The sequence below is a fragment of the Pristis pectinata genome, chromosome 1, assembly GCF_009764475.1.
Source record: "Pristis pectinata isolate sPriPec2 chromosome 1, sPriPec2.1.pri, whole genome shotgun sequence".
Taxonomy (NCBI): domain Eukaryota; kingdom Metazoa; phylum Chordata; class Chondrichthyes; order Rhinopristiformes; family Pristidae; genus Pristis; species Pristis pectinata.
The window spans coordinates 60710863-60729274 of record NC_067405.1 but is presented as its reverse complement, the minus strand read 5'-3'; the positions used below and the strand labels follow the sequence as shown (position 1 = coordinate 60729274).

The following is an 18412-nucleotide window of genomic DNA, read 5'->3' as shown; positions in this document are numbered from 1 at the left end:
TTTAGTCAATACATTCTTGATTCACGTAATCCTATGGCTGCCTCTATGCTGTATGGAAGGCGAGGGTAAAATGAAAACCAGTTTTGTTTTTTGTTCATGGGAGGTGTATTGCTGCATGGAAATATTGGGATTTCAGTTTGTAGATTAATCAGCCAGAATTTGCAGGGAAATGCTGGCAGTTCTGCACTGCACTCCTGGCATTTCCTCACATTAGTGCCACCGATACCAGGGCTTCCTGTACAAACACGGAGGTCTGGGATTTGCTGGATGTTCTTGCAGAGCTTTTCCTCACTGTACCTAGTTACCATGTAAGTTAGCAACCCACCAATGTCAGCAACTTCTGGCCCATTTACTGTATGCTACAACTACTGTTGTTTTCAATTAATAGATACTGCAATCAAGTAATACTGGCTCTTTATCACTCACAAGTGAATATTTGCTGAAAGCTCAAAAGATAAATACACAAAGTACTGTGCTTCTCATAGTAAGAATAGTGACTGATGCATGGTATGAGTACAACGATCATGCTTTTGTAACCTATTGGGATTACTGCTACGGTAAAATGGATTGGCTAGCAAAATAGATATAAAATGGATATGTTCAGCTCACCTATTATTTTCCTTTTGGATTAGCTCCAGGTGACCTGGAGTTAATCCAAAGGGAAAACAATAGGTTAGCTGAACATATTGGTAGTGTAAGAAAATGATTAAAATCGACAGGTTTTGGTGGGGGAGGATGAGATGGTAGGGTGATCGTAAATCCCAGGCATCAGCAGATTATAGAAGTGCAGAAGTCAGAGGTGCCTGCAACCTCAGATGTATACAAACCAGAGCAGGTCATTGGATACTGGGAGACTTGAGAGGAACACTGGAGGATTTCAAAGCAAGAAACTGGAACTGGAGCTGTTGTGTCATGAGGGAACCATGATGTAAAGAAACATGGCAAATACCAATGCAAGGGAATGAATATTCAAAGATGCATAGTACTCGACAGACAGTGAAGAGAAAATCAGATAGTGCAGCTATAAATTAGGGACACATGAGAGAAAAAAGATGATGGTTAATGTGATGGAATGATTTATACTGGTTAAATATTTTCTATTGCTTTCTAGTGCTTCAGGAAAGGTCTTTTATCGGGAGCCTTAAACAATCTTAATATAAACTTGAAGAAGACAAATGGTTAGGGTCAGAGTTGAGAAATGTGATACGTAACAGATTCTTTCCCCAGTGCTTCAGGGGAAAGTTTCCCTGGAAACTTAAGTTAACATTAATGCTTTTTTTAAAAGTACCGGTTGTAATCTAGGGCAGTTTTAGGAAGTTATCTCTGTCTGGTACTAAGATGCAAAGGATGTACCAGGTCTGATCTGCCTTTTCAACAGAACCTACAGTTGGGTGCCATGGACCTAACTCAATTGTCAGAGGACTCATGAGAGGAGCTGACATTTCTATCCAGCAAAGAATAAGTTACATGAGATGTTTTTCAAATATGCAGAATTTGAGAATTTTGAAAATGCATTTCATTTAAATTAAATATAAAAACAAAAAGGGCTAATTTGATTAATATTTCAGATAAAGAATTGGCGATATAGGCTTAACCAAATGCAGAACTGTGATAAAGTTGATCTTTGTCCCTTGGGAGTAGAGGCACTGCCTCCATTCAAATCTAAGAGTTAGAAGCCATTGGAACAGTGTTATACTCTGCTGGGGGAGTCCTTCGTCTTTTGATATTCGAAATTCATTGTTCCAAGAGCATGTGTCCCATTAGACCCAATGACACTGTATTAAGATTGGCATATCGAGCAAGGCTGCAGCCTTTATTCTGTATAGTTATTGTATGACATATGGATTTGATGAATAATGGTGAACATTTACTTTTGTTAAGAATACCTTTAGTTCAAGTTTATTATCATAGGCATACATACACAGGGTATAAATGCCATGAAAATTAGCTTTTTGCAGCACAGCAGATTTACAAACATGAATACTTAAATTAACATAAATTATCCATAACTTACATGACAAAATAAATATAACGACGTTAGTGCCAGTAGAGAAAGAAAGAAATATAGTCCAAGATACTGTTAGGGTTTCTCAGGTCGCCAGTGGGGAAGAAGCTTTTGTTGAACTTTGAGATGTGGTTTTCCGGCTCCTGTACCCCCTGTTTGATGGCAGCATCAAGAAGAGGGCATGGGCCGGATGGTGGGGATCCTTGATGATGGCTGTCACTTTCCTGAGACATCATCACTTGCAGATGTCCTCGATGGTGGGGAGAGCTATACTTGTGATAGAACTGGCTCAGTCCACTACTCTCTGTAGCCTCTTGCATTCCTGTGCATTGGAGCTTACATACTTGGCTCTAATGTAACCAGTCAGAATGCTTTCCACTGTACATCTATAGAAGTTTGTCAGTCTCCGATGACATGCCCAATTCCTTAGAAAGTAGATGCTGGCACACCTTCTTCATGGTTGCATCTATGTGCTGGGGTCAGGATAGGTCCTCAGACATGTTGACACCAGGAACTTGAAGCTGCTCACTCTTTCCACCGCAGACCCTTCAGTGAGGACTGGTGCGTGTTTGCCTATTCAGCAGATCAGGCAATATCTGTGAAGAGGGAAAGAGAGTTACCATTTCAGGTCAATGACCTTTGGTCAGATCATCAGTTATCCACTGATTGTGGACTTTAGGACTTCCCCATTCTAAATTCCACAATCAGTTCCTTGGTTCTGCTGACGTTGAGCACAAGGTTGTTGTTATGACACTACTCGACCAGCTGATCTATCTCTCACTTCTCAGTTATAATGACCATGTTAACTTTAAAATATATCATAACTAGCATTGAAAACAGCCAAAGGCATTTAATAGAGAGACGAGAAAAATATGTTCACAGGGCAAAGGAGGATACTAGCAAGGATGGCTGGACTTTTGGTCAAAGAAATGGGTTTTGAGGCGAGCCTTAAAGGATGAAAAACACATAGAAGGGTTTGAGTTAGGAATTCCAATGGACAAGGCTGGGATGACTGAAGGCATCATCATCCTTGATGAGATTAAAGGAAAGGATACTCCAAGGGAAAAGAAACTACCCTACACTGAAAACAAAAAAAACTGCAGATGATGGAAATCTGAAGTAATAACAGAAAATGCTAGGAATATTCAGCAGATCAGGCAATATCTGTGGAGAGGGAAAGAGAGTTAGCATTTCAGGCCAATGACCTTTCGTCAGATCATCAGTTGTCAACCTAGATTGAGAGGTGCCATTAAGTTAGTTTTTTTTAACTTTGCATAATAATAATGTGGTTAATAAATTTCTATCACTTAAACTTATTCTAAGTATTTTAAAAATTTTTATTTAGTTTTTTTTAGTAGTTAATTAGTACTTTTAACTTTTATTATTTAAAATCCTTTTGAACAATTCGGTGATTATCAGAAGCATTTAAAGGCTTTTGATAGCAACAAACTGTCATAATGTCATTAAGGTGTCCCAGGGACCAGACCTCAGCATCTCCCACCCAAGGCCTATTATGCAGGTTGGCTTTGTCAGACAACCCCTGAAGTGATGCCTGAAGAATGTTCAGACCCACTTGGATGAAATGTAAATGCAGCCACTGGAATAGTGCAGGCACCAAGTTCCTGGGGAATCGAGCACAAACCAGCTGAGTGTTTTGGTTGAATGGTCATTCAACAAAATTGGGAGAAGTTAAACTTTGTCAAGTTTTAAGGTGCAGGGTGTGCGGTACAGAGCAAAGAAGGAAAGTCTATAACACGGTGGCCGGTAGGAGAGATTAAATGGCAAAGGGGATAATGGTAAAAGGCACAAGTGGGTCAAAAAACAAGAAACAAAACATGGGTTCAAAGAATATGTAAATCGGGATAACAATCATTACCAGCAGTGGGTGTCTTAATAGAATACAGGAATAATTATTCTGAACTCAGTGTTAAGTCCAGAGGGGTATGACGTGGCTTATGGAAAGCTTTTTCTTAAACTTGGGTTGGTATAACAGATGAGGCAGAGAACAGAGTGTTTAGAATGATTGAGAGCATGGAGTGAAATTGGCCTACAACCAAAAGCTTGGGGTCATACTTGCAGGAAAGTAATGATATTTTGTAAAGTGGCCACCTTATCTGTATTGCTCTTTCCAGTATAAGGGAGGCCACATCATTAGCAGCAAATACAGAGTCCCAAATTGAAATTTCACTTTCATTTGGAAAGAGACCATGGGAAACTGCTGAAAGAGGGGAGTTGCCGGGGCTAATTGAGAAACGGTTCAAAGTTCTGTGGAGGGAACAACCCCTTCAGAAGGCTGCATGGCAGGAGCATGGAAGATGATTTGGCTGGTTCATCTCCCTAGAAGTGTTGCAAATGGCAGAGGGTGATTGGTCAGGTGCAAAGCCTCTACAATGGATGATGAAGGCAAATTGAACCCTTCCCTCATTTTGGGAGGAAGGGGAAGGGGTAAGACCAGAAGTTCAAGAAAAAGAGCAGACAGCTGAAAATAGTTTTTTTTTTGGTGACAAGCATGCGTGCCAGATGTCTACCACAATAGGGAGATGGGTTGTGACAACGATTCTGTTCATTACATTGGCTGCAACTCAGATTTTCAAAACAGGAATTTAGAACTACTGCTTATGGCTATAATTTTAATTTTAAAGTTATACAACTCCAATAATCCAGGAAGTGAGCAGTGGATATCTTTCATTTCATGCATTAAATTACAAGTACTTATTCAAGAGTGTGTCTGGAATATGAGCTCTAACCTACATCCTTCGTGACTTGATTAATTGAATAAGCACATAAAATGTGGTAATAATACATGGAGTAATGAGATTTAAGTTTGTACTTGTAATTCAACTCACATAGAGTACTGTGATACTCTAAAAGAGAAGGGGAAGAGTCATTGTAACAGCTTAATTTTAACTAAGGACTATATCAGGTCTGTTGCTCAATGATCAGAAAATATTTTTGTCCTTGAAAGACAACAGACCTGAGCAGTCAACATGCTTCTAACAGGCTGGGACCTAAATTGGCCACGTTTCTCAAGGCTTAGAGTTTTTTCAGCTACTAGGTAAGGCCTAATACAGCATTCACTGATATCAGCAAAAGCAATGGCAAAGGACTGCTAATAACTGAAAAGCCAGAACGTAAGCTCCATGATAGGTTAACAGTGAAGTACATAAATACCAGAGGTGTGTTCTTATTTTAGGTTTCTAGCATCTGCATTTTTTTTTTATTTTCAGCATATATCAACAAGGCTCAATTTATCATGTGAGATTAAAATGTTATGGCATTTTAAGGAAACCTGTCCTGAGAATGGTATCTAAATATTCCTGATTGTGAGGTGTTTAGTAAAGATAAAGAAGGGAAGAAAGTAGCAGGAGTATTGACTAATGAGAATATTACAGCCCTGGAGAGAGAGGATGTCCTGGAGCAATCAAGGACTGAATCTATCTGTTTAGAATTAAGAACAATAGCGATGCGATTATACGACTGGAACCATCCTGATAGGCTGAGTGGGAAGGATAATGAGGAACAAATTTGCAGGCGAATTGCAGAGATGTGCAAAGGCCAAAGGGTCCCGATAATGGGAACTTCAAATATCCAAAAATAATGCTGGGGTGGCGTAACAATAAGGGGAAGGAGGAGGAGAGTTTCTGCCGTGCGTTCAAGAAAACCTCCTTGACCAGTTTGTTTCTGGCCCAAAGAGGAATGCGGCACTGGAGGTCTTGGCCAGGTTCACTTCCCAGAACCAGCTAGAACAAATATCAGCAGGGGAACATTCAGGGAACAGCGATCATAATATCAAGAGGTTTTGAATTGTAATAGAAATGGATATGGACCACCTAGTAGTCAGTTGGGGAAGATCCATTTTTGCTGGGAATGAGAATGGATCTGGCCTGGGTAAAATCAAAGGTCGGGAGTGACAAATGTTAATGAGCAATGGGAGGTCTTTAAAGGGGAGACGTTCCAGCTACAATTTAGGTATGTAGGATAGGAAAATGCAAGCTAGGACAACATGAGTGATTTTTAAAAAAATAGAGAGAAAAAAGAGCAGAAGACAGCTGCCAGGTGATTGATGTAAATAAGAATTAGGCTGATTACAGAAAGTCCAGAGAGGAAGTGAAAAAGGACAGTATGAGAATAATCTGGAAACAAACATAAAATAGAACCCAAAAAATATTCCAGAGGCACATGAACAGGAAAAGGGTTGTAAGAGGATAGGTGGGCTGATCAGAGACCAAAAGGGAAATTTATTCATAGGTGCAGAGGGTATTCCTGAGGTAATAAATGAGTACTTTCTACTGGAGTCTCAGCAAAGGAAGATGCAATTGAGTTTCTGGAATGGTTAAAATTTGATAAAGAGGAGATATTAGAAAGGCTGGTGCACTTAAAATAAGTAAGTCATATGATCCAGATGGGATCCATCCTAGACTGCTGAGGGAAGTAAGGGAGGAGATTGCAGAGGCTCTGGCAATAATTGTCCTAACATCAAGAGATTCAGCGGTGGTTCCTCAGGACTAGAAAACTGCAAATCTTACATCTTGTTCAAAAAAACCATCTATGGATAAACCCAGTAACGACAGACCTGTCAGTTTAACCTCAGATGGGGGAGCTCTAAAAGGAATAATTAAATGAACAGTCTCTTAGATATGGGTGGATTGTTTGGAGAAGGCAAGTAAGGATTTGTTAAGGGCAAATGATATCGGACAAACTTTTTTTAATGAAGTAACAGACAGCATTCGAGACACGAGACTGCAAAAGCTGGAATCTGGAGCAACAAACAATCTGCTGAAGGAATTCAGCGGATCGAGCAGCATCTATGGGAGAAAAGGAATTGTCAACGTTTTGGGTCGAAACCCTGCATCAAGACAGAGAGCACTAATGTGGGAAATGTGGGATATATGGACTTTCAAAATCATTTGCAAAGTGCCACATTTAGACATGGACTAAAGGTGATGGAACAGCATTGATGGAAAATTAGCTAAGTGACAGGAAACAATATTTGTGAAAAGTTGTTTCTTGGATTAGAAGGAGGTGTACAACATTGAACGAGGATGACTGATTTTCCTAATAATTATTAAAGATTCGGGTCTACATGCAACAATTTCCCAATGTGCAAGTGACTCGATGTTTGGTGGCTTAGTAATAGACTAAGTGAAGTGGATAGTAGTGAACCAAGGAGATATTGATAGGCTGGTGAAATGGGCAGATGTACGGCTGATGTGAAGTGTTACCCTTTGCTAGAAAAAAATGAAAAAAGGCAACTTAAGCCACAGGGCACAGTTCTAAAGTGGGTCAAGAACAGAGAGATCAGGGGGTATTGGTACATAGCTTGTTTAAGGTAGCAGGGCAAGTTGAAAAAAATGGTTCAAAAAGTTCACAGGATCCCAGGCTTTATAAATAGAGGCAACCAGTACAAGAGCAAGGAATTTTTGATTAATCTTTGTGTGTGTAGATCACAACTGGAGTATTGTGTCCAGTTCTCAGTGCCATGTTTTCAGAGAGGATAAAGAATAGATTTCCCAGAGTGATACCAGGGATGAGAGAATTTAGATATGTGGATAGACTGGAGAAATTGGTTTTGTCCTTCTTGAGTTGCCAGGACATACGCTGAAAGTATTTAAAATCATCAAGGATATAGACAAGATGGATAGGGAGAAACTGTTCCATTGGTGGAGGGGTCAAGATCTAGGTGATGTAGAATGAGGGTGACTGGCAAAAGGGCCAAAAGTGACATGAAGCAAGTATTTTATGTCACAAATGGAATGCTCTGCAAGGGGTAGAAGTGGTGGCAAATTCAATTGTACTGTTCAAAAGGGGGCATAAGTATCTGAAGGAAAATAATTTTCAGGGCTGTAGATATAGGGTGAGATCTGATACTAGCTGGATTGGTGTTAAATGGAGTTAGTATGGACTCAGCAGGCCAAATGGCCTTTCTCCATCCGGTAACTATTCTGTGATTCTGTTAGCCTCTGCATCCCTTTTTGAATGGGGAAAGGAAACCCTATTAAGATCCCTGCTTCCTGGGAGCAGATATTAAATAAGCTTGGGATCGGACTGGATTGTGTTACTACCCTCAATTGAAAGGCCTATTGAAAATCGTCAGGCTTCAGGTACATACAATGATCACTTAAACTAACCAGTCAGAAGCAGCTCAGCGTAGAGGACAACTTGTGCTTAAGAGCAACTTTCTGTCATTGTGGCATTGACACATACTCTTTAGGCAAAACGTGTTTTGTGAACATGGAGTAGATCAGTTTATTGGTACTAACCCAAGCTCAACAGGTGCAGATATCATAAGAATGCTTATTCCGCTTCATCTCAACTGTGATTCTTGTGCTGTGTGACATTTAATGTATTTGCACTCTTCAAGATGCTACTCGCTAACAGATTATTTTTCAGAATGTGCAAGTGCAACCTGATCAGATCATTTAGATTAGGTGAAATGCTTTGTGGTTTTAAAAATGATTTACATTCTGATAATATGGCAGCATACATTTTATATTGCAAATTCTGCACCAAGTATCATCGAGAATGGCAAAAAAACAATATTCTGAGTCATCTTTCATGAAGAGGGTTCTATGAATGAATGGGACTAATCTGAATAAACTGCACATTTGCATTCAAGTGCGGATAGGCTGTGAATTTAATAAGTTAGCAAAGTTAAGACGTTAGTGCAGAGGAGTTATAAAAATGTTGCTGAAGAACTGTTGACATTTCAGAAATTATTCAAAATGGAGGAATGGAATTTGGTCTGTGTTTCTCTTTTCAGTTTTCTTGCGCAAGATCAACAACAGTGTGATTTTCCATTAAACTATTTGGATTCATGCCAGGAAATCAATCCTCCTTCCAACTGAACTCTGCCATTTTGTGACCAGGGCAGTGCATGTGAACACAGACTGATTAAACGACAGTTTTTCTTTCCCAGTCACACCACTGCTAAAAATATCCAAGGTTATTTACTGTTGCTTGTAGTTTATCCCCACCCTGGCTTCAGAACTTGGCTTTATTTACATCTCTCTTAAATGCGGATTTAGCTGAATCTTCAGATGTATGGATGAATTTTGTTTGGCAAATTATGTCTATGCAATGCAGTTATTAATGACCTGCAATTTAGGGTGAGAATAGCAGAGAGGCAATAAGCACATACCATTATAATGGAGGGAATCTGCCAGCAACTTCTGGAGTGTGCACATCCACAGTTAAATGCAAAGATTCAGAAGTTGCTGTTAGCAACACTCTGCCCCTCCACAGGGTCCTTGCCTTTTGACAGCCTCCAGTCAAAGTGCAGGAGAAGAATATACTGACATGAAACTCAAGTACTTATAAACCACTCTTCCTGTTTTTAAAGCAAAAACTGAAAATGTTACACAAGGCATCATGAGGGGTATATGACTCTTTTAATGGTGTTATTAAACCATTATTGCTGCTTAATATTCTGCTTAGAAAAATAGTTTTGCATTTGTGGGTTGCCATTTTAGATAAATATTTCAAAAATCCATATATGTGGGGAAAAATCATTTTATTGCATTAAGGTCTGTGATATTTCAGCTGCCAATATCATGTGTATGTTCCCATCATTATTTCCGTTTTTTTTTAAATATTTTAAAAGGTACTTACAAGTTGTAAATTTTGCTTCCTGGTTTGCCACCTGTCAGTGTGATTGGCTGCTCAGCCTTCTTGATGACATCATTGTTGCTGGGACACCAGAGGTGTCAGTGAGCTGAAGCCTGACAGCAATCACTGTAAGGAAGGGTGAAGTCCATACCACAGAGAATGCCAGATCTTTGTGGGACAAGTTTCTTCGAGGTCAATGCCAAGCACCATCACTTCACCACTGACCACAAAATCCAGGCCAATATAAAATTGCCTGCTGCAGCTGGATATTCATTCAATCGTGAACTTCAACATTATTCTATTATAAGCACAATATACCCATAATTTAGAGGCTGTGACGCACTTCGATTTCACACAGCAGTTCTCCCTCATCTGGCTATCCATTGTACACAGTCAGATGATGCTTTTGAATTGAGTCTATAATCAAATTTTTTTTTTCTTTTTGCTAGAGTTAAAAACAAAGAGACTGGCATTATGCCACTATAAACAGCAATAAAATATTGCAGTATGTTTATTTTATACCATATAATAGTACACATATTAGTGTAACTGTTTCCATAATTAATGCAGTCTGGTGCTTTTTTTCTTTTCTATCTTTATTGCAGTTTTTTTCCTCCTTTTTGAAAGCATTAAATCCTTGTTAGATTACCATTGCCTGCCATCAAGTACCCTCTGGTATCTAAGCAAAGGCTGAGATTTGTGCTTGAGCTTTCTCAACAAATATGTAGTCTATTTGACCAAGGGGGACAGCCTACGTTTGGGCTATCCTATCCATGAACAGAAGGACGCTTGCAATGGGGTGTTTAAATGCTGTTTGGGAGCAGAACTTCATAGACTTCCCCTTTCTTAACCCAGAAACCTACTGGCTTGCTGGTTGCAATTGGTAAATTCAACACTGACCTTGGATTGAACTTTGGAATTTTCTGGTCAGTGGGGCTCAACTACCAAATAAATAAATCTCTAATCCAATGAGGAGACTTCTATAAGGATACTATAGCCCTGTTCCAGAATTTCTGATCAATACCCTTAGGATGGGTCACATCATGGTCCCAGATGCAGCCAGTTATTGCAGGGTCCCACTGCAACTCAATGTACCATTGAAGTGAGCATTCATCCTGCCTCTCCTAGTCTCTGTGTCCATGGATTCCTGCACGGCAGGTATCATTTCACGGTAGAAACAAATCACATTGCCTGCTGCCCTCTTGTACTAGGAGCTCAAAGTGTCAGGCATTGGCTGGTGCCCTAGCAGGCAATGTGATTTGCATCAATTGTGAAAGGGTGTCAGCTGTGCAGGAATCCACAGACACATAAAAACTAGGAAGGACACGATGAATCTTCACTTCATTGATACTGTATGTCTGTGCAACAGTGATGCATCATGGTACTGAGCAGTCTCCTGCATCAGAACTAAAAGAAAATATTGTATTTATTTCTGCTGCATGCCATTCATTTCTACCAATATAGGGAAGACAAGAAGACAGCATTCTCAATAGTACAGAGTAGGAAAGCTGACGTGGACTTGTATGTTGGTCTAGAAGTTATTTACATTAAAAGTATTGTGTGCAGTTCTGATTGCCACAGGAATAAAGTGGTAGCATTAGAAAGAATGCAGAAGAGATTCACCAGGATATTGCCTGGAATGGAGGGCTCCAGTTATAAGGAGAGACTGGATAAGCTGGGTTTCTTCTCAGTGGAAAGTAAGAGAATGAGGAGTGACGTAGCAGTTTATAAAATTATGAGGGGCTTGAATAGGGTAGATAGTCAGTCTTTTTCTTAGGGTGGGGGAGTCAAAAACTAGAGGGCATAGATTTAAAGTGAGAGGTCAAAATTTAAAAGAGATCTGAGGGGTAGGTTTTGGAAACAGAGGGTGGTAAATATTTGGAATGAGCTATCAGAGGAGGTGGTGGAGGCAGATATCATTACAGTGTTTAAAAGGCATTTGGACACGTACTTTGCTAGGAAAGGAGTAGAGGGATATGGGCCCAATGTTAAATGGGATTAGTTTAGATTGGCATCATGGTTGGTCAGGGCAAACTGGGCTGAAGGACTCATTTCTGTGCTGTCCAACTCCATGACTCTAAAGAGTGCTCAGTCTTAGCCTGAAATATGAAATATTAATAGTTGAGATCAATGTTCTTTATCTTGATAATTTTAAGCATCTTTTAAAAAAATATTGTAATCCCTTGACAACACTTAGAAGAGAGTTCACCCCACTTCCTGACCAGAGTGCCTTTCTCAAATAACATCACTAATAACAGATTATCTGGTCACTCATCTCTGCGATCTTTGTGGGATCTTACCATCTAACAAACTAGCCTGCATTATAGTGCCTAGACTCAAAGTGGTTTATTGAAGGCCTCTTGAAACACATTGAATGAATGACAAACTAGTGTATTTTTTAATATAACAAACTATGGTAGCGCTACCAAATCACAATGTTTAGGCTCCATTTCATCATATTGTGCATCATTACCATGGTGAAGATGTTAATTGCATGGCATTAATTATGCTTGCTTGTGAAGGTTGTATGCTTTCTTGCTTATAATGTGCTTATAAGAAAGATTAGTAAAACACTGCTCTTAAATCTCAATTTCATCACAGTCTGTAATGAGTTGCTGTCTATTATGCAGCAATGACCTTTACAGTTTGAAGTGCTTCGACGAACAGAAAATATGTTCTTGCAAGCTTTCTGTACAAAATGTTTTGAAATGCCTTAATGTTGTACCTCTGTTAAATATTCTCCAGGAAAGCATTTATATTCAAATTGTTCTTGAATCAGAATTCTGGTTTCCTTCATACACCAGCATTCCAACAGAAACAAATTTAGAACAGATTATCATCTTCTAAACCTCACTTTTATATATAGTCCCTTGGCTGCTGACAGCAAACCTGACAAAATTGGTGTTAACAGCACCAGGTCCTAACTGGTTTCTGAATGGGGCCATCTCTTGACAGTAGAAAACCATCATTGCTCCTTTTACTCTGTTAGCATTGCACCAGCTGCCAAATAATTGGAAATACTATTAGGGCAAGTTCCAAGCAGCGCCCACTAGAACTGATGAAATAATCAGTGGTTGAATTATACTTAACATGTCCTGGCAAGCAGATGGGCATTCCTAGAGAGCTGGGAACAAATTGCCTACTTAATCTTTTAGTTGAGGAATGGAGAGTAGTCAAAAGGGCAGGAAAACCTTTCCAAAAATGGGTCTACCAAAGAGAAAAAAACATGAACGTGTTTTTGATACCATACGGTTGATTTAAAATTGCACAGATCATTTCCTAGTGAATCGCTCACAGTCGTTCATGCATGTCCACATTCTTGCACTGCATTTTGAAGTGGATGTCTCTGTGCCAAAAGCACTGCATGGAGTGTAACAATTACAGTCCGTTCAGGGCTTGGCAGACTCCCTGTTGAAAATGAAGCAAAAACCAAACTGCTGGAAGAACTCGGTGGGTCAAGCAGCATCTGTGGAGGAGCATCTGTTTCGAGCTGCCTGACCCGCTGAGTTCTTCCAGCAGTTCACTTCTTTTCTCCAGGTTCCATCATTTGCAGCCTCGTGTGTCTCCATTCGTTTTGAGCTTTCTTTGTATATTGATGGTATCTCAATGGTTGATGTTTATTCAGCCTTTTAACAAAATCAATCACAAGCCACCGAAAGGAAATAGTTATTCATATTGTTTGGGTACAGGTGACACTGTGCGTTCCTGTAACCACTCCCACAATGCAGATGCAAACTGAAAAGTAAAATGAGAGAGAGGATGCATCACTCTCCCTTGAATAGAACAGCTCACATCAGTCAGTACCTAAGTGCCTAGAGTACACCCAGCTCCTGGTTGTTAGAACATTAATTATTTAGGGTGCTGATTATAAGGAATATGTAGATATATATTACAAGAGTCAGAATTTAAAAGTCAGTATGTGCAGTGTATTTTGAACAACCACATTTTATTAATTTTAAAAGGAGACCAAACATTAAGCCATCTCATCTAACCATTGGAAGGTTAAATGTCAGACTGCCTCTAGAAATACTTCAACACTCACAGATGTAAACTTGCTACCTTTAAAAATTGAACTAACTTGGAACTAGACAGACGAAGTAAATCAGACAATAAACTTAACACATAATCATCAAGTGTGGATGAATAATTAGCAATTTCACAATATTCTATAAACAATAGCCATGTCTTTCCTTACCTTAAAAAGCAAAGTGTTGTTCCCTGGTAGTCTGTTCTTGAGTCATGTAAATCAAGTCTAATCTACAGCCTTCGAATCACAATTCAAACTGTGGTAGGAGTATTACGTTTTTTAAAAGGCTTTCCAGCAGATAAACAAAGGTAGATCTTTAAAGAAGTATTTTATAATTCTCAATTAATCTGTATTTTATTGAGAAATAAAAATCCACCAGCAAAATGATCCACTGTGGTTAATTTAGTTTGTTATGTTTTGGTTTGGACTAAGAGGCTTATAATGTTGCCAATTAGCAAGTCCAAAGATAGAGAAAGTTTTAGACATCAGCAATGACTGACCACAAAATTATTAGAGGGAGAAGATAGAATATGAGAATAAAATAGCAAAAAATATAAAAATTGCTTTTGAGCTTCTACAATTTAATAAAAATGAGAGTAGCAAAATAAATATTAATTCTAAACTCAACTAATTCCTTTAAGGATCATTCATTTTAAAATGTTGCCTTGAGAACACCAAAAGCAACATACAATAGGCATACCCATGTGATCTCTCAATGAACGAATCAGAATAAAGTTCTAAAGTCCTACCACATCTAGTTGTGAATTGTGGAAACAATTACAAAGAGAAAAAGAAATTCCTCCTAATCTTCATCTTAAATGGCTGACCCCTGGTTCTGAAACCATGCTCCCAGTTCCATATATCCCACAAGGGGAAACATCCTTTCAGAATCTACCCTATCAATGGCCCTCGAGTGGTTAAGTAAGATCAGTTCTTGTGTTTCCATACTCCAATGAGTGCAGATCCAACCTGCTCAACCTCTCTTCGTACGTCAACCCCTTCATCCGAGGAATCAGTCTAGTGAACCTTCTCTGCACTACCTCCAATGAAAGTATATTCTTCCTTAAAACTGGAGACCAAAATCCCGAGAATGTAATTGAGGTGGCTACAGAGAGAACGGATGCATCAGTGATGATCTTTAAAAACTCCCTAGTTCTGAAACAGTCCCAACAAAATCAAAGGTGACAAATGTAACACCATTATTAAAGAAGGGATGGAAGGGTAAAATAGGAAACTATTGACTAATTAGCTTAAGCAAAATACTGGAATCATTTTATACTGGAATTAGTCTTCAGCAAAATACTGGAATCATGTTTTGTTTTATGGTCATGATATCAGAGTACTTCAGAAAAAAGTCATATGATTAGGAAAAGTCGATATGGTTTCAGGAAAAGGAAATTTTTTTTGACAATTGTGATAAGGTCTCTTGGATTTGTAGCTAGAAGGGGGAATGAGTGTACCAGATCTTGATTTTTTAAAAGCATTTGATAAGGGTTCACACAAAAGGTTGCTGCATAAAAAAGGGCTCAAGGTAAGGAATTAGCATGAATAAAAGACTAGTTAAAGAAGAGAAAACGAGAGACATGATAGGGTTTTTTCAGGTTGGCAGGCTGTTATCAGTGAGATGCTACTGGGATCAGTGCTGAAGTTTAGTTATTTGCATTCTATGCCAATGGCTTGGGTTAGATGAAAGAGGGTAACAAACCCAAGTTCACTGACAGCCGAGAGCTAGGTGGCAAGTGAGTTGGGAGGAGGATGCAAAGGGATATAAACTGGTTAAGTGAATAGGTAATCTTAGGGATCGTAGGACGTAGGAAAATGGGAGATTATTCACTTTGTTTGGAAGTCTAATAAAACAATGTTTTTGAAATAGTTAGAAACTAGTAAATGCTAGTGTGCCGAGGATGTATGTGGTTCATGAAATGAAGAATGGAAACATGCAGGTCAAGCATGCAATTATGAAAGCAAATGCTATGTTGGCCTTTATTGTACAGGTGTTGAAATACAAAGTATGGAAGTCTTGGTACAATTGAAAATGGCTTCATTGAGACCACAGACGAAGTACTAAACACAATATAGCAGGAAGAATACACTTGCCTTGGAGACAGGGCCATGTTGATTCCTGGGATGAGAGGATTGTCCTCAGAGAAAAGATTGAATAAAATTGGCCTATGTTCTCCTGAGTTCAGAAGAGGTGATCACATTGAACACTTCAAGATTCTGAGGGGGATGGAATTCTGGACTAAATATATTGATTTTTTTTTGTATCCAAAGAGCAATTAAAGTGGAAAGCACCCTCCTTTTATCATCAGATGCTGATCTCCACAGGCCCACAATTGAATCCAAAATTGGCTTGGCAATAGGAGACTTGAGGGTGATGGAAGAGGGCTGTTCTTGCCTGTGACTCGTGGTGTCCCACAAGGATGGGTACTGGGACCATTATTGTTTGTAATACATGTGAATGACTTGCATGTGGATGTAGGAGGCAAGATTAGCAAGTTCGCAGATGACACGAAGATTGGTGGAGTTGTTGATAGTGTGGAAGGTGGTCTTAGGCCGCAGAGGCATATTGAAATGTTGGTGAAATAGGCTGGAAAATGGCAGATGGAGTTTAATCCAGACAAATGTGAGGCGATCCGTTTTGGGAGTACTAATAAGGCTATGACATACACCATGAATGGTAGGGTCTTAGAGAGTATCGAGGAACAGAGGGACCTTGGAGTACAAGTCCAAGGATCCTTGAAAATGGCAATGCAGGTTGATAACGTAGTTATGAAGGCATATGTGATACTGGCCTTCATCAGACGGGGCATTGAATACAGAAGAAGGAATGTTGTGCTCCAACTATAAAACCTTGGTCAGACCTCAGCTGGAGTACTGCGTGCAGTTCTCGTCATCAAGGTATGGGAAGGATGTGATGGCGCTGGAGAGGGTGCAGAGGAGATTCATCAGGATGTTGCCTGGGATGGAGCAGCTCAGTTATGAGGAGAGACTGAAGAAGCTGGATCCGTTCTCCCTGAAGCAGAGGAGGTTGAGGGGATGTGATTGTGGTATAGAAAGTTAAAAGGGCTATAGATAGGGTAGACTGCAGGGAACGTTTCGCCATATCAGAGGTAGATGAAGCTAGAAGACACAGATTTAGGGTAAGGAGGAAGAGATTTAGAGGGGATCTGAGGGGAACCTTTTCATCTTTCTTACGTGGAATGTACTGCTTGAGAGGGTGGTTGCAGCTGGGTTGCTGACAGCATTTAAGTGTCTGGATGAGCACTTGAATTGCTTAGGCATATGGACCATGTGCTTGGGAGATGGGATTGATACGGAAGGGTGCCCACTGGTCGGCATGGATGAATTGAGCCGAATTGCCTGCATCCATGCTGCACAATTCTATGATTCTATCATTGCTCAAGTGATCCAAACAAACTGGGCTATTTCAGAAAGTTATAGGTTAACCACATTGCTGAGTTTTGGAGTGACATTTAGGCCAGATCAGATGAGATTCTTCACCCAAATTTACTTCCCCATCTGCCCACGTTGCACTGGCTTACAGAAGAATTTAAAATCAATTTCCACACATTAACCCTAGATCCTTTTGTGTGAAATGCAGTCCTATAACTTTGAATAATGTTTATTCAATACCATTTAGTTGGAAGATTGATGAAAGCCTTTTATGCCACTTATAGATTCAATGGAATTGATAAATTCATCCCAATGAGCAGTAAATATGGTCCATTAGCACCAGGTTTGGTACAATAATTATGAAGTAAACTTAAATTTTTTTATGTTAAAACTTACTATTAGTTTGTTAGTTTTCTATTCTTGGTACATTATCAGTCCCGATCTGAGAGGCAAAGAAAAGGCTCAAACCTCATGTTTCTTCCATTTTAGGAATAAACAAAATATACCTCAAATAAGTGACCGTTATCAATTTTTCATTCTTCCCTTGGAGTGACAAGTCAAACCTCTGTTCACTTTTATGTGTATCATTAGTTTAAGTAAGAATTATATTACTGCCAAACAAGAAATCCACTTTCAAACTTAAGAGCACAAGAGTCTTGTATTTTTTTTAATCTTCTGGGTGCAACCCAGATGATTCACATTAAGTGACAATTATGAAATAGCTCTGAAAATTGTAAATGATTGATGTAAAGCAGCATGACAGAAGTTGTTGTGTGTCTTCCTTTTGACTTTGGAAGATTATGTTAATCAGTTTCACAAAAGAATGTGATGTTTTATGATTTGTATCTTCCAGTGTGATGGTATTGTCCTTGATCTAAGTAACACATCACTAGAAGGAATTGCTATCCTCAACATTCCCAGTATGCATGGAGGCTCCAACCTTTGGGGTGAGACAAAGAAGCGAAGGAACTATAACCGTATGAGTAAAAAAGTCCCTGAGAAGCTCTTTTCAACAACAGTGACAGATGTGAAGGAACTGAAGTTCTGTGTGCAAGGTAGGAAATCCAGTGTGCCATTTAACTTGTGGGTTTCTATTTCATGTCAGTCTGAGCTGTCAGTCAATATTCACGTTTTAGTCACGTAAATGTTGTAATTAGCACATGATAAAAGCATGTTACAAGCAGTAGAGTACCAGATTCTAGATTGTTAAATGTGTTTTAACTTTCCCAATGCTAATTGTTCTGATTGATTTTGTCCTTTCCTGTTTCTCTCCGGGGCTCAACCTACAGCTTAAAAGTTTTCATTCCTTGTTGGTGTCATTGAGTTCATGAACACCAGAAACCTTTCCAAATGGCCATTCTGTTTCTGTGATCCTGCAC

At 39.3% G+C, this 18412-nt stretch overlaps 1 protein-coding gene across 6 annotated transcripts in view; it reads left to right on the top strand.

The window, feature by feature from the left end:
• The window catches only part of LOC127571220 (diacylglycerol kinase beta), a 450652-nt gene that overhangs the window by 381951 nt on the left and 50289 nt on the right, over positions 1–18412 (top strand). For all 6 annotated transcript variants that reach the window (XM_052017450.1, XM_052017424.1, XM_052017441.1 and 3 more), the window contains one exon: positions 17887–18088. In XM_052017450.1, coding sequence (XP_051873410.1) covers positions 17887–18088 — 202 coding nt within the window. The remainder of the gene's footprint in view (positions 1–17886; positions 18089–18412) is intronic.